General features: G+C 37.2%; 1 protein-coding gene across 1 annotated transcript; it reads left to right on the top strand.

Moving 5' to 3' along the window:
* Window positions 1–7,026: 7,026 nt before the first annotated feature.
* On the top strand, window positions 7,027–20,700 carry LOC137298234 (PP2C-like domain-containing protein CG9801). The gene is made up of 5 exons (XM_067830405.1): window positions 7,027–7,338; window positions 15,822–15,979; window positions 16,940–17,053; window positions 18,058–18,239; window positions 18,990–20,700. Exons 1-5 carry the CDS (start codon window positions 7,328–7,330, stop codon window positions 20,220–20,222), a joined length of 1,698 nt encoding a protein of 565 aa, XP_067686506.1. The 5' UTR covers window positions 7,027–7,327; the 3' UTR covers window positions 20,223–20,700.
* The last annotated feature ends 4,164 nt before the right edge of the window (window positions 20,701–24,864 follow it).

Genomic DNA, 24,864 nt, shown 5'->3' on the forward strand with positions numbered 1-24,864 from the left:
GAGTTATCGCTTTAAGTGTTTATATATTGGCAAACCCCCTCAGATGCTGACTGTTGCCTTGCAAATTTTCTCAAGGTCACTAAATTCAGCTGGTGTCTGTGAATCTCGCTACGACATCTTGGTACCAAATTTGAACAAAATCCATCATTTCTTTCTTGCGTCATCGCACTAAGAAGAACATATGATGTATGAAATGTAGCGGAAAACGAACACACATATTTACGAATGATTAAAGTTTTCATTACAATTTACGTCAGTTGTACTACAATTTGTGTATTACAGTTTACGTCAATATTCATTAAAATTTCCTTTTTTATTACAGTCTACGTCAAGGGTTATTACAATTTGCAGCAAGAATAACAATTTACGTTCTATTACTGTTTACGTCGTAACAATCCAGTCAGTGCTATATTTGTTAATGAGGAAGAACTGCATCATCCCTTCCTCCAACATTGATATCAACCCTTAACTAAACAAATGCTGACTTTTCCAGGTCTGTTATAACGTAAGACCCTTAGAATCAAAGAGAATCATTATGGTTTCCGGGTGGCGTGTGTAATTGTATTTCAATTGCGTACATCGATGCGCAAGATGTCAATCACCGGATTTTCCGGTCCAGACACAGAAAGAGTTCCTGAAATGTCCTTAATCTTCTCCAAGACGATACAACTGGTACACCCATTAGCCTCAATGTATCCTATTTTCATTACTTTTCGTAAATGCTGTAATTTTTTACCTACTGGAAAGTGTACATAAATTTACCCCACGTACCATGGCTAGTGTTTATTTTTCAGGAGAATTAAAAATGTTGAGTTGATAAGTTGTGTTCAAATACTTATGGCAAAGACCTCGTGTGGACACACTGTATCTAAAATAAATAAATCATGAATAATAACTGTCTTTTTTTCAGCACGATTCAATAGTAATCTTCCTGACATGACTCGTGGGCGTTCTCATAACATCCTGCTTGCTTTTCGTCCGATTAGTCATTATCGATAGTCAACTTGTTAACGTTGACAGTCAGCTCAGGGCCGTAGGTAGAACGGGGGGAGTAGAGCAGGATGTGTATGCATGTGTGTGTGTGTGTGTGTGTGTGTGTGTGTGTGTGTGTGTGTGTGTGTGTGTGTGTGTGTGTGTGTGTGTGTGTGTGTGTGTGTGTGTGTGTGTGTGTGTTGGGAGTGGAGGAATTGCCTTGTGGGCATCAAAATATTGATATTACACTCATTTAACGTTGAGAATGACCCCTCTAGTAAGAAAAGTTAACTGCGGCCCTGCAGCGCAAGCTGAATATTAATTACCTTGTTCGCCCCGACCATGTTACTAGGTTTATGATCACCATACCTGTATTTGTGGGTCTCCGTGTCTTTGCAAGGATTAACTATTAACAAGATAATCCTTTTGAGATGCTCCCCGGCTCGGAATGCTTCACAGTACAATATATCATGATTTAACGTAAGTGGAGCTTTTCGAGTCGTGGGTCAACTGAAAATTATATATTTTTATGCTTTAAGCCTCACAAAGAGACGGATACCTCATCAGTCCGGGTTTTCCTCCCATATTTTACAAGGACTTGAATCTGTTCAAAGCGGTGTTAAAACCAACTCACTCACTCACTCACTCACTCGGTCACTCCATCATCTTTGAATCACTGAACCTAGAGAAATAATTTCATCTTTGCCTTTGCCAAGAACGGGGTAGTGTCTCCTAATTATTTGACGCTCGTCACGCTGATCAGGGGTACACTGTTTGAAATCCATTTCTGGTGTCCTCCGCCGTGATAATGCTGTATACTACTAACAGCAAAAGCCGTAAACCAGTATTCACTCACTCATAAAGAACTTCGTTATAGTTTGCTTTGTGTCGATTACGGGCAACAGTAAGTGAGGTCAGTTTTACGTACTATTCCAACACAGCATGGGATACCTGAAATGGGCTTCATACAAAATTAATATACCCATGGAAAAAGCCATCCCGGGTATTCGACGTAACGAGCGAACGCTTTTACTTTTAAACAACAGGTACAATCACTGTCCAATTCAAGTATTTCCGTTGTCTTTAAGACGCTGAAAGTTTTCACATCACTGATGAATTGTTTGACAATTTTTACTCTTTAAAGTTTTTAATCACAAATCATTTGGAATCGAAACTGTGGGAACTGTAATTGTTTCTAAAACAAACCCTCGAAGGTGATTCACAAGAAATAAATTATACCACTTGAGCTAATACATATGATTAAAAGGAATAGCTACGTAATACTTCATTGTAGCTTAATTTAGAATTCTTATGCAATACTGTATATAAAGAAGAGAAGAATTAAAATGAATGAACCCATTGACAGGTCCGTAATATATTCGATGTTTTAATAATGTGTTGTCATTTCTGTCAATAATACCATTCAAAACCTTATGCTGTCAGCTTATCGACGTGAGGCCTGTCTGATATACCCACGTGTGGTATGGCCTTCACGTCAACATAGATCGGAGGCGAGATGTCACAACGAGTTGATCAATATTCACACAGCGGCGAAGTGAACACCACACACACATGCTGCTGCAGCTGTCTCCATCTGGCTGTATTCCATTTACTGTGCACATGCATGCATGCACAAAGCCCCACGTCTGCCATTTGCTGTACTGACCAACCGGCCAAAGAATCCACACCCACATTTGATGATGGCTGAAATGAAAGTAGCGAGAAATGGTTATTCGATGGATATAATTCAGTCTCACAGTCTTGGATCCATATATTTCCTTTCTGTCCGTCCCTCTCCACAATTCTCAACCCTAAAGTCTTCTCACTGGGGCTCCTTTTCAATTTAAATGGAATTATTTGTTTCTATTACAATTTTAAGCTATCAAATTATAAATAATTATAAAACACACACACACACACATATATACATACATACATACATACATACACACACACATACATACATACATACAAACATACGTACGTACGTACATACATACATACATACATACATACATACATACATACATGTACATACATACATACATACATACATACATACATACATACATACATACATACATACATACATACATACATACATACATACGCATATGTATACATACATACATACATGCATACATACGCATATGTATACATACATACGCATATGTATGTATGTATGTATGTATGTATGTATGTATGTATGTATGTATGTATGTATGTATAATTAAAGATTATATATTATTATATTTATTGATAGATTATGTTATACTTATTTAGTACATACTATGCTATGCGTGAGACTAGATAATGAATGATCTAGATGGATTATTTTTTTTCTGTTTATTGTTAAAATATACATATATAAATTATATAAATAATCATAAATCAGTATATAATTAATAATTATTTATACGTAAGCTTAGATTATTTAATATGCAATAATAAATTATATTATTTATGTTTTATGCAATGTATTAGTCTAGATGTAGACCAATGCTTAGTCTCCGAATATATATAGTTGTGATTGTAACAAACCTGCCCACATAAACTGAAAAAGCGGACCAAGGAGGCAAGAAGCTGAGGAAATCTACACTTCCTACATCTGAGGATTTTGCACTGCAGAGAGGGCTTGGTTGTAGGGAAAATAATGCGCTCAGGAGCTGTGAGACAGACTAGTCTAGATGGCGATGTATCTGATACGCATACCATCTCAGTGTCCTCAGCTTTGAGCTTGCAATGAATTCAGCTTAGCAAGGTGTTGATAAAATTTTAAAAATGGGGTCAACACAGTTTTCAAATGTATATCATTACTCTATGACAGTTTACGATAATATGTATTTAAATCTCGTAAAGCGTCGTCCCAGTTATACGTCGCACATATACTGTTGGTGTATACTCCATTCATACGATGAGTTTGACTCGTGTATGTTAATATTCGCCTTCCGCTACGGTGTATAATATGAGTGTGAACACAGCTGGTGGGTATGTTTTTCACAGGCAACATCTGCCACACTAAGGATTTTCCTCAAAACACTCTCTATCCTGCTTCATTCAAATGAAATGATAAAATGGTAATACACATGTACAGATTCCGTTCATGACTGGACGTTTGGTTGATTTATTGCTTAACACAGCACTCATCAGTATTCTAGCTGTATGGTCACGGTTTGTAAATAGTTCCTGTTTGGAAAAGACAATCCAGTGATCAACAGCATGAGCATCGGTCTATGCAACTGGGATACGCCGACGTGTCAGCCAGGTCAGCTGGCCTAACCACTCAATCCCGCTAGTTCCCTTTAAGGACAAGCATCGGTTACTCGGATCTTCACAGGTCCAGGACTGACAACCCTGTGGACTGACAACCCTGTGGACTGACAACCCTGTGGAGGATTCGCGTTAGAAATGGTCCTCAGCAAACTATAGTTGCAAGGGGCGACTAAAAGGATCGGGTGGTCAGGCTCGCTAACTTGGTTGACATGTGTCATCGTATCCCAATTGAGTAGTCTCGTGTGGATAATATCAGTCGATGAACTGTCTGGTCCAGGGTCGATTCTTTACAGACCGAGGTGCGTGACATGTGTGAGCCAAGTCTGTTATTGTTTCAGAGACACTTACCAAAAATACACACACGCACGCACGCAAACACACACACGTGGTTAACTGGTTGGCATGTAACCTCGTTCCAATTCTGTGCTGAATGCTAAGCCCATGGATGTATAGAAATTCTACCACTTTAAAGAGGCAAGTCTAGATTAGCGGATGCCTCTCTGTTACTCATATATTTTTTTTAGAAATTTCCATTTAACTATAGTTATATTGATGTGCTTACTCCTCATCAAAATCCTTAGAGCACTGACAAAACTACAAGGATACTATACTATCAAATATATCGTAATTTAATGTAGATCTTTATGAAACATCCCGACCCGCGAAGGTCCCGGGACGGAATAGGCCTTGAGCAACCCATGCTCGCCATAAAAGGCGACTATGCTTGTCGTAAGAGGCGACTAACGGGATCGGGTGGTCAGGCTCGCTGACTTGGTTGACTCATGTCATCGGTTCCCAATTGCGCAGATCGATGCTCTTGTTGTTGGTCACTGGATTGTCTGGTCGAGACTCGATTATTTACAGACGCCGCCATATAGCTGGAATATTTCTGAGTGCGGCGTAAAACTAAACTCACTCACTCACTAAATGAAACATCCCGTCATGAGTGTAACAGAAAGTCCTCGCATGTATATCAACTATTACATTTTTAGTTCTGTGACGAAGATGTATACGACCTGAACTCGTTCAAGGGAATTCCGACAATTCTAGTTTGAATGATTTGCCCTATGTCTGTCGTACATGCTTTAACATATACTCCTACAGTGTATGTGGCACTAAGATTACATTGTGTGAGGCCAGACGGGTCACTTCATCATTTAACGGACATGACGGGGGCCAAACGGTCGAGTATCTCCTGGCGTATAGGCTGACACCATTACATTTGATGAACGTATTGTGGAAATGTCAGTCTTGATGCAGCATGGATTTCGGTTTAGAACAATGACAGTGGAGAAGTCTAGTGGTTACAGCTCTCGCTATCTACGCCGAACATCATGGTTCGATTCCCCACATGGGTACAATGTGTGAATCCCATTTGTGGTGCCGTGATATTGCCGGAATATTGCTAATTTTAAGCGGGGCGAAACTACACTCACTAACTGGGTTAGAATTGGTTTCCAGAATTGGTTTTGAGCAATCAGTGTTCTTCACATTTGACTGACAGAGACGTGTACGTGATGTAAAACTAAAAAGAAAACCGAGAAAGCAATTTAAACCCCACTTAGTAAATAAACGTTTAATGAGCTACTTAATGATGTGTATGATTGTTAGTCCATAAGTGGCTGTTGACTCGCTGTGATCATTCGTTATAAAAAAAGCTGGGGTTGTAATAACCGAACGACAAACTCTTCAATAATCATTTTAGTTTTTTATTCTTTTGTTTTGGTCGACGTAAAAGAGAAATAGACTGTTTATAATTAGAGAAGACATGAACTTAGGAAACGAGAGTAGGACGCTTTGGCCTTTCATCTGTTATTTATCTGTCGGAAATCAATTTGTATTTCCATTACAGTTCCACTACGTAGTTTCTATCCCAATCGGAATGCCACAGAGCTTTTACCACTGGAAACATCATCCATCAAAGCTCCGGCTCACAAAATTTCCTAGCGGAAACCTGCAATATCACTTGGTGAGTAACGCCCCCTGTATATATTGTGCTACTTTCAAGACAACATCATATACTTAGTAAAGAGCTTTTGGTGAAATATGCTGGTAATTTATTATCTAATATACAAATGAAAAGGACTTTGCTGACCTACTTTCAGTTAGCACAGCAAAAGGATACATATTGAAACAGGATATGCTAAGGTTGATTTATATTTGCATTCTTTGGGCCCTCTGAGCTACTGATCCGAGCTAAGTACTAATTCTGGGTCTGAGGGCCCGAAATAAAAGGGAATTCCAGAGAAACACTTTGCATTCATCTTGATGTAAAAGTAGTTTAGTCACACTTTAGTCAATAATTTATTAGTTACATCTACTTACATAATGATTCGCGAAGGAACAGTTGATTTTAATGAATGCCATTATGTCATCTAATGAACCAACGGTATCTTATTTCACTAACCTATAACAAACCTATTTCTGATTTCTCTATTCATTCATTTACAAAGTATAAAACGTTAAATGAGTTTCCTACGGAAGGAGTAATTCATTATAAAAGCAACTATAACAACATAAAGTTAAAATATAAATGATCTCGTATTTATATTTTGTTGATCGAAAAGATATCTCAGTGAGTATGTGATTTTGTATCAAGGTATAAGAATGAATGCTATTTTACCTTACACTTACACAGAGAATATATGCTTTCCTTTCTCCGCATCTACAATGCACGGAACCGAATGGTGAATCTATGTGTCCAGCAGAGTACTATCCACTTTCAGTATTACGAGCTCTGTGGAAAATACAGTTTGACCTACTTACACCTCGTCGCAGCTTTTTCTTTCATTCATGAATGTCGGTGGTTCTATTAACATAATCTAGCTAGTGAACGAGGCCAACATATGACTCATTCCACGTTCGGAATGACAGCGACAGGGAGTGACAATTAGCTGTGATGTAATTTGTCGGAGTGAGAAACTGCTGCATGCAAAAATATGGCAGCTCTTTGGCGTCTGCTTTGATTCGGAGGAAGTGCAAGGCTGCTGCTGCTGAAGATGATATCAAAGGAATGCCGAGTTGCGAGATAAGACTTGACAGCTGATTGCAACTACAGTATTCATACATATCTCCAAGCATAATGGAGAGAGGGTAGGTGCCTTTGTTCGCGAGTCTTCAATAAGGCATTATTCGTCTTTGTGTCATGCAGTAGCTGTCGCTATTCATGGAGATTGTTTACAGTTATGGGGACCTTGTTGTTACTTGTTTACGTGTTGGTTTTTGATATGGAATGTCTCGATGGCTCCAGGATATCTGTGTGCGAATATTCACTGAATTTGGCCATGTGCCACAAAACCTACAGTTGATCACATCCCTAACAATAGTAAAATACTCCTCAATTATACGGGAAGGTCGGGTTTCGGAGCCGATTGACATCACAGAATACTGGCATATATGGTAATAATGATACTGACAATGCATATGTAACAGGATACCATTCCACAAACATCCATATCTGTCTTGATTCTGGAGTATATGAATTTGCGGTTGCACCAAATGCTTATCTTATTGTTAGATTGCTAACAATGATCCCTGTTTTATAGTGCATGAGATTGCTTGTTTCATGCCATAAGTTGATTGTAGTTCATGCTGTCAGTCACTGATTATTGGGGAGAGACCTAACTTCCTGGTTACTGTGTAACTGGAATAGTGCTTACTGTTACATAAACAACATTCAATCATTTCCTTAATGAAAAACATTCAAAGTGTTGTCACTATGGTAGCTTGAACAGATTTGTTTTCATGTGGTGGTGTTAAAGCCATGATAACAGGAAACTACTCAAGGTTGTGTTTCGAGTTAAATTGTCAGTGTTTTTGTGATGCATACGACTGTATGCATTGGCTGTTGGGTTGGTGGTGCTCAGAAGAAGAGGATTGTAGTTATATAGGTTCACAAAGGCATGGTTTACTGATCTCTCCGCCAGCTGAGGAGAAGCACAAGGCAAGTCTGCAGTGTCTTTTTTGAACTTTTAAGTCCACAAAATGATGGTTGGGTAGTTAAAGTGTGTCACCTTGTCTCTAAAATACAACTTCCTGATGCTCTTTTTATGATACTATTAACAATTTCCTTTAATGGTATATTCAGCATATCATTTATTGTTGTTTTAGGACACATTGTCCTTATTAGAGTTCTTTAGCACTATAAGCAAAGGATCAAACAAGGGCTGTAACACTGACATCATAGTAATACAAAATCTCTAGTGATGCTTGTCATTCAAATATTTGTTGATGATTTTGCCATGTCCACTCAGATAATGATGCTACAGGGTCCTTTATATGTTTTTATACTGTATGCTAGGACTGTATGATATTATCGGTTACAATTCGCCTTTAAAATGATGCGTATTGCAGTGTTTTTTTCTCTCAGAACCAGTATATGGGGTATTTAAATATAGAAATTTTGTGATAATCTCTATCATTTAAGTTAAAATCTACACAGACTTTCATTCACAATGAAGTTTTCCATTGTACTTAATTGACAAAACAGCATACTTTACATACAATGAATTTAAATTCAATCCCTCAAAATCAAATGTAAGCAGAGCTCCAGTTAAGGCACGTATTGGCATATTTTTAGTTTGTCGTACAGACCCTGAACCAAATATGTCTAAGAAAGCCCATGCAAGTCTAGAAAGTCTCTTGGCTCCATTTGGGGTGTTCAGGGTTTGCCACGACCTATTGTTTAAATTAGGTTGTGCAGTCAGGTGTGGTACTTGGTAGAAGAATAGGGTTAGGTAGGGGTCATCTCAACATTTAGACATGTGGTGGCGATTTAATTCTTTATTTTTCTTTTTTTATTTCACATGAATCTACATTCCAAAACCTGGTATATTTTATGTACATCATCATGATGCGTTTAACATACTTAACCATATACTAACAGTAACAAACATAAACTATAAGTAATGAAATTTTCCATGTATATTTAATACATATCACATAACTTATTTTTAACACATTTTAAACACATTTTCAAAAATGAAATATTTTTATACTCATGGCTTAACATACTTTTTTCCCATGACAAGACATCACATACTTTCTTTAAAGTCAAACCAGATACAAAACAACATCTGCATACTGAACTGAACATACTTGTGCCCGGCTAGCAGGAGGTCTTTCTCAAGTTGGAGTTGATTGTCAATGTTTTGGTATTTCTTCTTTTTGGGGGGCTGCTTTCCTCCCCTCCCCTCCCCATCCTTGGACATAATCGCTAAACATTAACACTCCACTCCAGGATTGGTCAAGCCTGCGTCTTCAAGAGCATGTAACCAGACATTGTCGATGCCATTCAATCTGATACAAGGCAAGGCGGACGCACGTCTAACTAGGTGATTCACAGATGGATTGTTTGCAAAGTCAGCCTGCAGTCCAAAACGTTGTACATTACTCCAAATGGCTTGACGAAAGTGGAACAACATCTCCAATGAATATTGGTGTTTTTCCATCTCTTACCTCTTAATTTGTTTCCTTGGTACACAAGATTTTGACCGCCATGCTTGTTAGGAACAAACTCCAAGTTCACCTGTACATCTGCTTCAGTGTGGTGGCAGACCAGGAATAAACCCTTCATTTCATTATATTATATTTTTGCTACTATTTAACTCTTTTCAGTAAGATATGTTCATTTCAGAGACTTGTTGTTAGTCTAGCGTATTTTATGCAATACAAATCACATTTACTCAATTAATTACAAATCTGGGAGTACAAAAACGCATAAGAATCACTTAAAACCCAATAGGTCTACAATACCATGCATCCTTTACTCAACTAACTAAACTGGCTTGTGACTGATTATTCATTGTGGCGACTGAACTCTACAATAACAATTTGGTAAATGTTAAGCGATGCCTGTATATACATACACTATTATAGCAATAGCCACAGTTTGCTGTAGTAGTCACTTGGCTTCCATGTTGAATGTTTATGAATAGCTGTGAACTATTTGGCAACATAAGAAGTGCTAAAAACTTACATCTGTTGAGAAGCCTATTTATTTATATGTTTATCGGTGTTAATTACCCAATAAGGACAAGAACCTCTGGGTGAAATTACTCAATTCTTTAAAACTAGTTTGAGTACATAGTGCTAGTTACTCCTCAAGTCATGCAATTACACATAATTACCTATATGCTTGAAAAATTATGTAAGACTTTGTCAAAGTTCAGAATTGTAAGTATATTTTTATGTATCGGAATACAGGTATTCTAGAATTTGCCAGTACACAGCTTACTGTATGCTGTACCTTTAGATGTAATAAATCATGTATTTCAGGTACTTAATATTTCTTGCCAAGAATTTGGCACAATGGCTGTTATTGACTGTGGGACATGCCACATATTCCATAAATCTCTATTCTATTCACTATGCATGCTTGACACACATTTTGGCATCACGTGAAACCTCACATGCAAGCAAATTTGGGCTAGAGAATTGAAGTTAATATTTTCATAGGCACCTCTCCTAGTGATGCAGCGATTAATGGAAATAATCGAAGATTGGTTGCTGTGACCAAACAACCAAGCAGTTGATCACATTTTCTCATAGTTCAACACAAGCAATTTTGGAACTACCGTTTTAGTGTTTGAAACACTTCATGATGGAGCTTATCTTTGAAGTGATCAGGGACTGAAAATGTGTTTATTTCTTAGAAACTCACATCACTAACTGAAAAGTCATGAATGAATATTTCTTGTTGACTCCAGGAAGTGTATGTTCATGATATATTAGTCATCACTTTAAAGTATCAAGTTGCATCATGCTATAGAACCTGAATAGAAAAATCTGAAAAAGAAGCTAACATTTTTTTTCAATGATTGTTCATTGGCAATGAAGCAATCATCAGTTGTAAGATTTCAACCAATGCCCAACACTAACCTCACCTTAGGAGATATCTATCACTTTCTGAGCAATAGAAATCTTTATTTACTGCTAGACACGTATTAGATGATCCTGCGCACTAAACGCATCTGTGACAAGAGAGGCGGTACAACGAATTGGGCAAGTATGCTTGGCTGCTACAGGTAGCTTGACGATTATGCACGTGCAATACATGCTAACCGTGACATGAAATCAACACCGCTACTGATTAACACCTGTCTCGCTACCGTGTAACCATTACTAACCATTTCTCTGGAACTGGTTATATAAATTTCCAAGACATGTATTCCCGGTCGATCACCAGCGGAATTATGGACGAAAATCAGCCTGTACAGAGAAGTAGGAACAAAATTATGGGATAAAAATATTTCCCCCTTGCTACTCTGATTTAGCCATCACCATTCAGTAACAGATAACTTTTAACATATTAAAAAGTTAAATGAAACACAATTAACAATCTGTAGTTATTATCTATTTAATATTTAGCAGACAAAAAGTCAACTTTACCCATTAAAACAACACTGCATATTTCTTCGAATGATAAGACTGCAATTTCAGGCATAAGATACTGATATTCCACGCTAACCTTTAGTTAAGACGAAGACAAATAGATGATTGGGGCAATTGACAAGCATTTTAGATATTCAACAATTTTGTTAAAAAAAACCCCAGGAAAATGTCATTTGCTTCGTGAAATGGATCGGTGGTCCTAAACATATTTGCTCATTATATTGTGTTGATTCATTTCGTTGGGATTGTACCTGTTCCCAAATCAAGTGTTCTATAACAATTCATGCGTGAAACGCAAGTGGAATGTGAACTTCTCGATATTTATCAGACATCCTGTCTCTTGTTTCAAGTGGATTGTTCTGTGGGGCGTTCCCAAGTATGCAAATTGGGGTCATTTGTCAGGTCGTGGATCATCTTATATGTGTTTACCAGTAGGGGTCTGATACTCATCAAGCAGACAAGTAAATTCTGCATATATTGTACGGGAGTCTATATAGATACGGGCTACAGGATTGTAAACTCAGCTGTGCAGCATCTGTATTGCTAATTTAATGAAGACGATCACATTTCTCTCCATGAATTCCACTTCAGTCATGACACTGATCGTCACTAGTCTCATGTTTCAGTCAGGACAGCATTTCAGCAAGAATATACACCAGTCTATCAGTATCTATCTACCAGTAGCTTAATATGGTTACCCAAACTATATAGCTATATTCTTTAGAAGAATTAAGGCTTCGTGAAATCTAAATGTTGTAACAATGTATTGAAAAGATTAGTGTTTACAACACATATTTATGTCTGTGAAACTTAACATCAAAACACACCCAATTGTCTCCATGTGGGTAGGCTGTCATTCCTGATTTAGAGACTTTTCAAGGAAGATTGATTAATCTGTGTGGAACAATGGCTTCTGTTGATGTTATTGATTGGGCTTATTGTACAGTTGTGTTTTACTTGATTTCATTCATTACTTGTGCATGAACTAGCAATGCTGTGCCTGCATTGTGCAGAACATGTATATGATATTGTCATGCTGGAAGATCTGTACAGATGCCAGTACATGTAATATTTTGAGTTCTATGATCAGCTGACCATGGAATATAGATGTGCCAACAAAAGTAAATGTTAGAGATCCACCTCTCGCGGAATTCAGGATCGATTGATCCAAAAACGTCTCTACAAAATCATGCTCAAACAGCAGGTCAAATTTCTGTAATCTTTCATCAGGCACCTAGAGTAGGAGTTGCACATTAGATGGTGAAAAGTTGCTTCTAGTTTCTTTACGCAAAGCTTCTGGCTCTGTGTTGTAGTTGAAATGATTTTGCAAGGAATTTGATTTAAGCGGTACAAAGTGACAGCATTCACTATCTTTGGTCGCATCATAAGTTTGAAAATCAAAGTCAAAATTGACTTTGAACGTTTGATCTTTCACATCAGTTTTTCCCAAGATATCTGTATCATCACTGAATACTCCTTTTACCAACATTTCATGATCAGGTGTCAGTAATCCAATTATAATTGGATGATTGTCTTTATCAGAATATGATGAAAAATTGTCAGTGTTTGTTAGGAAGCTTCCTGATGCCAAATGGAATCATATATTGTGGAAAAATAACTGCTCATGAAATATCCAGTTTGGAATTGATCTTCATTCTGGTCAAGCTTGAGGCCACTTGCGTGGTCAGTCTGACTGACTTGATTGATACATGTCATTGTGTCCCAGTTGCATTGATCAATACTCATGATGTCAATTACTGGATCGTCTGACATGCCTTGATCATTACAGACCACTGTCATGTAGCTGGAATATGAGAGTGTGTGCCAGGGGCTGCATTTTGTATCTTTTTGTGTGCGAGCCAGTTTAAAGTATGCATTTTGTGCTTGATCATGTTGATCCAATGCAGTTTTTCACATCCAGTTAGTCGATGAAATGTTGCCATTTTGCCATCATCGTCATCGTCATCGTCATCGTCATCACTAGTACTATTATTCTCATTGCTGATTATTCTTGGGAATATGTTGACATCTCCTAATTGATGATTGGTTCATTAAAACCGTTGAGTCGTTGAAAAAAAATCGGTTCATACCATTTAATAAATTTTCCTGTGACGGTTGTTTATCCACATACAAAAACCCAGAAAAATGAAGCAACTTGCATCTTTAACATGATAGGATCGTGAACTTCATGGAGTCTGTAAGATAAATTTAATCATGACAAGGAATAAGCTCGTAGTGCTTATAAAATGTAAATTTAATGACACAGACAAAAACATTCTTGTGAAAAATATTGTTAATGCAAACAAGTGTTGTAAAATTGTTTTTATTGATTATGAGAAATCATGATAGCTCGCTTGGCTGTTTAGTCACTGTGGTAAATCTTCGATGTCAGTCAGTCAGAACTCACTCTACTGTTGCTGACACAATTTTCACTTCACTTTTGACACGATGCCTGTAATTGCTATATCTATAGTGTCAGGTAATAAATATCTTTTTGACATATTGCATATTTATATTTACTTCAGTGCAGATGGCAAGGAACTTTGAAATAGCTCAGTTAAACAAGTTCCTGATGAATCATCTGTTTTCTAACTGAAATGTTTCAGCTTATCTTGGGACCATGTTTATTACATTAGATAAGTGATAAATCAGGAATTTATCTACTGTAGGTCGATATTTGGCCCCAAATATACAGCAGATATACCTAGAAATAGACACATTGGAATTACAAATTTCTGGGTTAATGTTATGCAGCAGTAGCTTGTGTTGTGGTCTTGCAGAAGTGACAAATCAGGGACAAATCTAAATTTAAAAAAAGATTGCCTGCCAAGGACATTTAACTGATTAGCTAGGAATGTTGAATACATTCCTGTTAATGTATTTTTTCACAGATGTTATGAACATGTGAAAAGGCTTAATGTGTGTGACTCACAAGATATACTTGAGGATTCAAAAGTTACCAAGGGTATTATCAACCAGAATAAATAGGACAGGGGAAACTTTACATGATGTTATAACTGCTTATTACCCGGATCATGGTGAACTGACACTGACATTCTTTGAGTGGATGAATTAGTTAAGTGCTTCAAGTTGGACCAAACGAATCACGTAAACATCTGTATGGTGTCCTTGTCCTATCATAGTATGGTACACTAAAAAGTGAGACTGTGTCCATTCTTGCATTAAACATGCTAAAGGAAATGAATATTTTCAGATTGGAATAATAATAACATGATTAATGCATGAAGTTTTTTTTTTATTTCTATGGTTTCTTAATGTCTTTGGACATGAACTGAATTTGAACCTCCATCATCACACTCACTGGCATGTGTTGTGTATGTACCGAACTTGTTTGTGTGTGTATTATTGACATGAACATTGAATTGATGTGAAAACTGCAAGGTGTGTGGTGTTTATTGTTCTGATTGTCAGGGGGGTTTGTATCATATGACCTGTTCATGTGGACTTGTTGTATAAAATGACAGCTAGTCATTGATATACATGAAGTATAGAGTTGAACCTCTGTTTGTCATGTTGGCATTTACAGAATTAACTAAATATTTCTACATTAATTCACTTCCCATGTAAAAATTATATTGATTGTGTATTGATAGCTGTGGTGTATCAGTATTGATCAGTACCTATAAAAAGTATTTTATCATGCAAAATTGGATTTCATACTTGGAAGAGATCTAACCAAAACAGACCTGATTACAATGCTTTGAAGACAGTCTTGTCATTCAGTTACTGTGTCGTTACAAGAAGGTCACATTGCTATAGTGATTGTTTATCGTCACATTCAGCGATATTCCAGCTATATGGTGGTGGTCTGTAAATAATCGAGTCTGGACTTACCTCTGAGGTAAAATATGTCCTCATTGTGCCATTGCTTGACATGATAGGCAGATAAATGGGCATCCTGTTTTTGAATTGGGAAGTGGAATGCTCTGGATGTTATGTAATCCTATAGGCAGGATGGGGGTAGGGGGTGCTTTATTGAGGAGGGGGCGCTAGACATGTCAAGTGAGGTATCCTGTATCATGTGTAATGTTTGATATTTTACTGATTTCCACTCGTATAATTTTGCCTCTTAGTCAGCTCATTTGTCTTGTGAAACTTGATCCTAAGAAATGTATGTGTGGTATTTACAATTAGCATGTCTGACATCATTTCTGTGACTACAGGAAGGTAAAGAAGATCAAGTTCGGCACAGACACATATCATGGCTCTTCATACGAAGACGTTCCCCTGGTTCAGCTGGAGGAGCTGGAAGAGGAACTGTTTGCAAGCTACTCTGGACCAGACAAGGGTCTTGCAATCGTGGATGACAAGGATGAGAACAGTAGGTCTCGACTTATGTATCGTTCCTCAAATAACCAACTTAAGTCAGGACCATGTATAGTCATCACCGAAAGCATTTGGTTTGACTCTCCCAAACTTATCATTCTGTATATATTGTTAAATCATAATCCTTGGCTGTCATAAGCTAAGCTTTTTAAATGAGGTCTGCAACTTAAACCCTAGCTATAGTCCAAAATGTTTGTCTAATGAAGTTATGTTGATTCAAGTAAGCCCTGCTACCAATACTGTCATAGTCCACATAAATAATGATAACAGTAAAATCTTCCAAGATGGCAGGTTCTCATTTTATGCATAGATGGTACATTGAGGGAATGTTTATGAGATGCTTTCTAAATCAAAATATGTCACAGAAATTTGAAATGCTACCAACGTGATGGTAAATTACAGCTCAGTTGCCTGAAATGAAAATGGAATAATCTCCTTTTGTCTTCAAACAAATTTAAAAGCTGTCAAAATGCGGAGATGACTGTTTTCAATACTTATCAGTAGGTTACCTCTACCCATTGTAGAAATGTGATATTTAGATCAGCTTTTTCATATACAGTGCTTTCATTATTACAGTAGGCTTATGATATTTTGACTGTATGATTTCTATAACGTGTACAGATACCATAGATAGAGTGTGTGTTTATTTTATGTTTTTCTTAATCAAATAATGTTTTATTAAAGTGTAATTGTAGCTCTTGAAATTTTATTTTGAAAATACACTTAACTTTATAATGTAGACTATTGTATCCCACTGGGGCTCCTTTCACAAAGCAACCTTAACTAAGATTAACCTTAACTCCCATTCTTTAACCCTGCACTAAGGTTACCTAAGTCTATGGTAACCTTAGGACAATGTTAAAGAATGGGAGTTGTGAAGGTTAACCTTAGTAAGGGTTGCTTTGTGAAAGGAGCCCCTGGTATGTTTCAGTAACTGGTACTTGTGTAATTTCAGATGGCAATGAGAAGAAAATTGCTGGCTGCTTGTCTTGGAACAAAAAGGAGCAGCAGGCATATGGCATCTGTATATCCTTATATGAGCAGCATCCAATCAATTTCAAGATGTCAGGTAGGTCTGTAGTCTGTGTACCAGATGGACTAAGGAAAGGATGATGTCATTACGTTTCAAGGAGACCTGCACATAGCTGAACAGATTGAACCATGCAATGTGGTCGCTGTCAGTGCTATTAGTATTAGAGTTTGGGAACGATGGGGTACCCTAGTGGATAAAGCATGTGCTTGTCATGCAAAAGACACAGGTTCTTTTCTCCACAGGGGTATGATGTGTGAAGACCATTTCTGGTGATCCCTGCCAGGATATTGCTGGAATATTGCTAAGAGCTGTGTAAGACCATATTTACTCACTCACTCACTGTGGTGTGACAGGTCACATGTTATCATTTCCCAGTTTTCATTTCACTTGGCCATTTTTCTAACAACAAAATTATAGTTGTGAATGGTTATATTTCATATATAACGAGTATCCACTGACCAACAAGTTTTAAGTTGACACGCGTAAACAGTGAATAAGATCCATCCAGTGTATAATTTGACAAAGATTGTTCTGAAGTTAAGTAATATATCTAATTTTACTCTCACCTCACGCAAGCAGTCTGTGTCAAACCTAGTTTAGTGTTTGTCTTCCTGGTCATCCCACTTTGCTTTGATTATTATTAAAAAGGGTGATGGGTATTTTATTACTGTTAAAAGCACACTGAAAAATGAAGATGGATTTCTTTGTGATGCTACATGAATAATTGGAGCGGTTGGGTAGCCCAGTTGTTAAGTCATTCCCGCGTCACTGCCAAAGGCTGTGGTTCTATTCCCCACATATGCAGAATATGTGGATTTATAACATTACAGATGTATTTGAAGAGAAGACTTTGAGTCCTAACTAGTCATATCTGTTCAAATATTAGCAAGCTTGTGTCTCTTTCAGTTTCCTGTTCATTGTGTGGTGAGCCACTCAGAAGAATATGAAGCTTCATAGTTTATTAGTGGGCATGGAAGTATTAACATCATTATTGCACAATCTTTCTATCATCATTATCTCTGAAACATGTTTGTGTGCAGGTGACCCGGTAGCTGATGCCTTTGCGATTTGTGCCAGGAAGAACAACACTATCCTGCTGATTGCTGATGGCGTCAACTGGGGGGAGAAGTCCAGATTAGCTGCTCGCTGTGCTCTCTATGGCAGCATGAACTTCATCAACAAGAGGATATTCGAGGACAAGAAACCACCCTTGTCAACACAGGTTAGTCTTAATTGTTTACATTGTCGTGAAGAGTGTTATCAGGCTTTTAGTTAGTCTTGAGTGACTTGTTTCAGAGAATGGGTTTCCATCAGTAATATTGGATGTTTTTATCCCAAGATACAGGTAATAGGTTCAGCTCAATGTCGACTCTGCAGAAGCTTTAACAGGGGAGAATCATTAACTGTTCTGTTGGGTTACTTCTGAGCCCTACCAATCAGTCTTGGTGATTTGGTTTATTCCATGTCATTGTACCCTGGTGATGAGTGTTGTTGATCACAGTTTCAGTCACTGGATTGCCTGGCTCTTATGTAATGAATGACAGTTGGTCACATAGCCCGGCAAAGTGTTAAATGCTGCACTCAACAACACAAAATAAAAGTTCATTAGCTGGTATTTATCTTTCTTTCTTTCATAATAACTAGAGGTACCTGTCTCAGTATCAATCTCTTTTTTCATTCTTGCCAATATCACTTACTGGAGTATTCAGTCTTTTGTGTGTTATCATCAGTCAAGCATGCAATACCTTCTCTAGTATATGTAATACGGAAAATATTTTTGAATTGATGTTGACACCTTTTCACTGATTAGTTCTAACATGTCGACTGTCATTAGGTTTGGGAAAGTGGAAAACTTTCTTTTTTTATATGAATCATGTATTTGTGCATTTTAAAGAAATTAAAATACGAAATTGTGCATTGGCACATATATTACCAATTTATCCATGAATTTAATGTAATGTTTGTTTCACAGGATGTTCTCCAGTTGTTGCGTCGTTCATTCAATGAAGCTCATCGTATCATTCTGGAGAAAGGAGGAGGTCTCACAACGATGTGTGCCTGTATGATTTGTCCTGTAGCCAACTCTGATGAACATGCTGTGTGCTGTGTGAATGTTGGAGATAGTTTTGGATTTGTCTTCAGTCATAACAACGGCATACGTGAAGTGACAATAGGATCGCATGATGTTTCCTCTGAGCGTGACATCCGTGATGCGGGAGGGGCCCTGGGTCCAGTGGATGGCAAAAACCCAGAACTGCATAATTTGACTTATTCTCTGACCTTTTGTCATGCCGGAGATGTTGTGTTCCTCACAACAGATGGGATCTCAGACAATTTTGACCCGGTTGTGACTAAGATTGCACTTCCTCGTAGATCTAACGATGACAACTTTAATAACATGTCCTCTGATTCTCCACATGCTGCCATGCATGCAAAACCTGAGATGGAACCCAGAGAAAGACACATATACTCCATGAAAGAGATGGAGCGAGTGGTTCATGAGTATGAACTCATCACAGAGGAAAACTGCTCTGCACAAGAGCTGTGTGGAGCTATGGTGCAACATGTCCTCATGCTTACTGATGAGAAACGCAAGATTCTTGAAAACCCTGCATTATATGCTCGAAGGAAAATGACTTCCACAGAGCGAAAAAGACGTGATTCTGAGATAGTTGAGAAAATGTCCAAAGCTCCTGGGAAGCTAGATCATGCATCCATAGTTGCTATAGAAGTTGGTGCTTTTGATCCAGTGGATGAAGAGAATGAGGAGAATGTGTTCCCTGTTGACAATACAACTACCTCTGACTGTAACCCTGTCATAGCGGGCCCTCAGACTCTCCCTCTGCCCAGCCCCACTCATGCAACCTCACCTCTCTCACCAACATCACCAAACTCAAAAAAATCCGGACCAAAGAAGTTTTTTGCTAAGCTGAAGAATATCCCATCTCCAACTCTTCCTTCTCCAAGTCGTTCCACCCCATCCTCCCTCCAAATCTCCCCCAGGAAGTCCCGGCATCGATGGGGACGCTCACGGCATGAATCTGAATCAGGAGTACCCACCTCCCCAACTGTTCCCCAATCTCCAACCATACCAGAATCTCCACTAGAGGCAGAATATGACCCTGCAAGACACTTGTGCTCCCCGAAGACTAAGAACAAAGGAAAAGAGTACCAAAGAAGCTTATCATGTGAGTCCGCTCTGTAGGCCAGTGGTGACTTCGTGATCTCTACCATTCAGTAAACGTGCTATGTAGATTTGTATCTAATGTTTCTCTAGGTATTATTCACAAGCTGTACAAAAAATGTTTTCCATATACTTTTGAGTCCTTGTTAAATAATGTTTTTTATATTTCAATAAGTTATAATAGTAGATTAAGTTGGAAAATAGAATGGAGAGGACCTGGTCGTAGCAGTGACTGGTAACCATATTTACAATGACTGAAACATGGTTACTCTTCATGTCATGAAGTTTTATGAAGTAAGATACAATTATCTTATCAGATTTTTTGTCATGTGCATCAAGGATGTTGCCAAAATCTGCACTGAATGCAAGTAGTTTCATTTCCTTACACTGAGCCCTGAATTTTAGACTGAGAAGGTTAATCCAGAGAGTGAATCTCATTTCTCCTCATTTCAACCAGAAATTCCAGTTTGCTCCATGAGGTTAAAGGTTTTTGTTTGTATTTGCCAGAACAGAAAAAAAGTAGTTTGTTTTGTTTTGGATTGTTACACCTTAAAAGGAACCAGTGGTAATGTTTGGTGGCATTGTTCCAATGGCTACCCCAAAAAGGTTGTGTTTTGCCAACCTTAGTAGTACAAGTTATAGTTACCTCTATGATTATTAAGGTATTTTAAAACATTTGTGTTAACAGTCTTCTTACTCATCTCTTACTGGTTTCCCAGGTACTTTACTATTGAAAATAGATCACATTCTATTCAAAAAGTTAATGAACGAAACAATGCTTCTGCAATACTGTGCACTACTCAAACTCGGTAACGTAAAAGAATTGAGTGTTTTTTTTAACTTGTTCTGATTACTGATATTATTGACGAAGACACTAATGATTTTGATTTTGCCATTATCACACTGAGGTATCTGTCTAGTGTCTATATTATGCAGATTTTGTATAGATTGTGATTATTTTGTATTAGCTGATAGTTAGGGACTGTCATATGTTAAAGTGATAGGATATTGGTGTTGTGATTAGTTATAGTGAAGTGATGACAAACAAATCTGTGAAATAGAGACAACCAAAGAATACTGGTTATATTATGTATTAAGGTGTATAACATGGTTCTGTGGAGAAGAAACATGTAAAGTAATTCTTTATTTGTGATGAAAACAACCCAGTCTCAGTGAAATCAGGTCTTACTGCCCAACGTCCCTACACAAATATCTGTGGACATAACATTGCAGGTCACATCAGAATGGCGTTTTATTCTACCAGTCAACATGATCAGGAGTACTATATAGACATACTTTATGGACAACAACTTTTTATTTTGTTTGTGTAATGTTTCAATATAGATTCTTGTTCCATTACCAAGCAGGAATCATTTCTGTATCGAAGCATCACATTCACAAAGTAAATTTGTCATCCATAATGTTGGTCCATTATTTGTATGTTCGAGCTTCTCAAATTCCACTCAAAGAAATGATCAAATGTGTCGCTAACATGATAGCAGAAGTAGATATCCAATCATGTTTTCTCTTGCAACCTTGCAGAGATATGATATTTAGAGTTATGAATGATGCATTATCTCTCACTTCACTTGGATCAACAGTTTATAAGAGATTTTCCATGGCCAATTGAAGTACTGCCAATAGTGCCATGAAATCTTGACAAGCCATAACACTTGCAGAATATTCTCATGTACGGGTTTCAAGTTTGAATTGAGAACTTCATTAAAATATTTGTCAAAGTGTCATGTGGAATGGAAGTGTCTGTTTTTAAACGTAGAGCTTGAAAAACCTGCTTTCTGATTAGCCAGTGTCAGCTTCCTGTTTGCCATTTTGTTGGTTGCTTTGTTCTGACATTACATGGAATAGGATGTCTTCAGAACTTCGTGTAGTGAGGGCAAGCACATGATAAGAGTTTCATGAGATTTGGAAGCAAAGCAACTAGAGTTAAATGTGTGCGAAATTTATGAAGTGTTATGAGATAACTGCATACTTGTTAGGAGGATTTACTGCTGATGTCGTGTAGATGAACTAAAAAACACACAACAAATACTTGCATCACATGATTGTCATGTGTATAGTATAACTCAGGAAGACTTGGGTGACTTGGCCACAAGATTTGTAATGCTAGGTAACACAAAGCAAGACGATTTGTGATTTGTTCAGCTTCAAACATGAAAAGTTTATGCTTTTGAGTACTGGCGTGGTTGGTGGTTTCTTTAAATACTTTAATCTATTGTGTTTATATGTTTTAGGCATTAATAAACTATTTATCTATAAGAAAATATAATTTCCCTTCGTTTGGATGAAGCTTTTCAAGCAGATGTGTGAAAATGTGCACATTTATTTATTTTAATGGGCTGTGACATTCAACTGAAAATGTCATACAGTGTTAAGAGGTCACACAAGGTTACCATGCAGTGACGTCATTATATAAAGAATATATCAGGGCTCCTTTCATTGACTTCTGTCATAAGCAGCAAATGTAGGCAGAATCTCATATATTAGCTTGTGACTCTTGGCTTAAAATGGTGATATTTTGACTTTGTACATCCGTAACTTGAAGCATACACCAGTATATTTGTGATGTTCTTATGATTACTATTTCTGTTAATGACATCACAGTGTCAGTATTGACAAACAACAAGAGAGGTAAGATGAAACCTCTGTTTCCAGTATGTAGTTTATACACAGTATGTACAGGCCTATCATAGAAAACCGACGAAAGTGAGTTCAGAAACACAGAACTATGCATGCTGTTTTACTATTATCCAAACTAAAATACTGAAAAGAGGAATATTAGATTTTGAACCAAAACGTTGCTGGTTGAGTTCAGTTACACAACAGATGGGATTTACATTGTCATTTTTCTATACACAACCCAGTGAATAGAATGGTAAAACAACATCATGCATATTTCTGTGTTTTTTCATTGTTTGGCTCAAATGAGCTATTCACCACCCTCACGTGTGATATCCTAAACCAATTTTCAAAGAGTAACAGCATGCACAGTAGCTAATGCTTCTGTAAGAGGTAATATTGTTGATGTTATTTATTGCACTGAAATGTATTTTAATATGAAATTTTATGCATTTTTTCCATTATCTGAATTTTACTGATTTATAGATTGAGTAACAGTATTATTTCCCTGTCAGTGTTGTTGTTGCATGTGGTTCACAGATTTCTCTATTATATCTTATAGAAACCATAGAAACAGGGTTGATGTGAATTATTTATGTTGATATGTCTCTGTACCTATGCATGCATTGCTTTATGTACAAAACCTGTTTTGTTCAAGACCTGATAATAACACATTAAGGATCTCATGGGATTTGTGTTGAAAAGGGAGTTCTGTGTGATGAAAAACTACTGAAAGGGCATTGAACCTAATATGCATTGCAATATAACGGAGTATAATTACTCCTTCACTCTTTAGTTATTTAGGGGTTATGATAAATGCCACATAAGTTTAATGTTTAACATGATAAACAATAAGTTGACTTGTCGTTAAATGAACACGGTTCATGCACACAGAAACTGTAATTTGGTTTAACATATTCTGCCATCAAAGGCACAGTCTTTTCAAGCAGGTTAAGTCTATCTGGACTTGTATGTGATGGTAGTAAAAGCACAGTTGTCAGTATTCACAAAAAGGAAATCATTTATGCAATCTCTTTGCTACAGTGGATTGATATTATTTAAACAGAGATTATGCACCTACCATGACCGTTCGTTGCCCTAAGAATTCCTAACTTTGATCATGGCGAATGTGTTAAGAATGGGCATAAGAAGTGGGTAGGGTTATGAACATTTCAAGAATAGCTAGCCTGCGCATTTAGTACCATCTTAGCAAGCTTGTGTAAGATACACTTCATATATAACTCTCATATTACTTGACTCAAATTGGAGTTCACGATGGGGTTTCAAAGTAACAGGACATTGGGTCCTGAAAGTTTGAGATGTCTGTCTGACCCACTGAAAATTCACAGGCCCATCAGAATAAAGTTAAACAAACATTTCAGATTTCACATTTCTTAAAATTGGCATTGAAATGATTAACATTGTCTGACAACAAACATACAATTTCTAAACAACAAATAAGTGTCACATGACGCAAATAACAACTTCACACAAAGACACTGTGAAATATTCAGTTAGACACTGGGGCTGTCTGGTTCGTGATTTCTATCTGAGCACTGGTGAATCTGCCAGATTTGTCAGAGGGTCAGACGCTATTCGTGAACACTGAGATGTCCTTGCATGTATGGATGGATTTGTTGTGTTATGTCATAACAAGAACGATAAAGGAAAGGTGTGGTTAGTCAGTTGGATTTTCTTAATAATTATTTAAGTTCGTATATCATTATCTTTAACTGAAAGCTATATAATATTTATGTGTTATATAGTAAGGGTTAAACACTTTGTAATGCTTTTTACAGTATAAACAGAGATCTGTGCATGTTCGTTGATAGTCATGAGTTTTCGATCCCATTGACATAATACTTCATAAACAGCTTCAGAATGTCAGTATTTCAAGCACAGGCTACAATGTGGTGACATATAAGTCAGCACTATTTAAAGAAACAAGATAGACAGGCATATGTCAACAGGTATCAGCATTTCTGCATGGAAGTAATCAGCATATAATGATGATATTTTGTTCATG

This window comes from Haliotis asinina, chromosome 10, assembly GCF_037392515.1.
Source record: "Haliotis asinina isolate JCU_RB_2024 chromosome 10, JCU_Hal_asi_v2, whole genome shotgun sequence".
Lineage (NCBI taxonomy): Eukaryota > Metazoa > Mollusca > Gastropoda > Lepetellida > Haliotidae > Haliotis > Haliotis asinina.

What these genes read in the sequence shown, in the direction of transcription:
- LOC137298234 (XM_067830405.1), top strand. An exon ending in AATCAATTTCAAGATGTCAG is followed by an intron (nt 17,054 to 18,057) that starts GTAGGTCTGTAG and finishes GTTTGTGTGCAG; the next exon opens with GTGACCCGGTAGCTGATGCC. An exon ending in AACCACCCTTGTCAACACAG is followed by an intron (nt 18,240 to 18,989) that starts GTTAGTCTTAAT and finishes TTTGTTTCACAG; the next exon opens with GATGTTCTCCAGTTGTTGCG.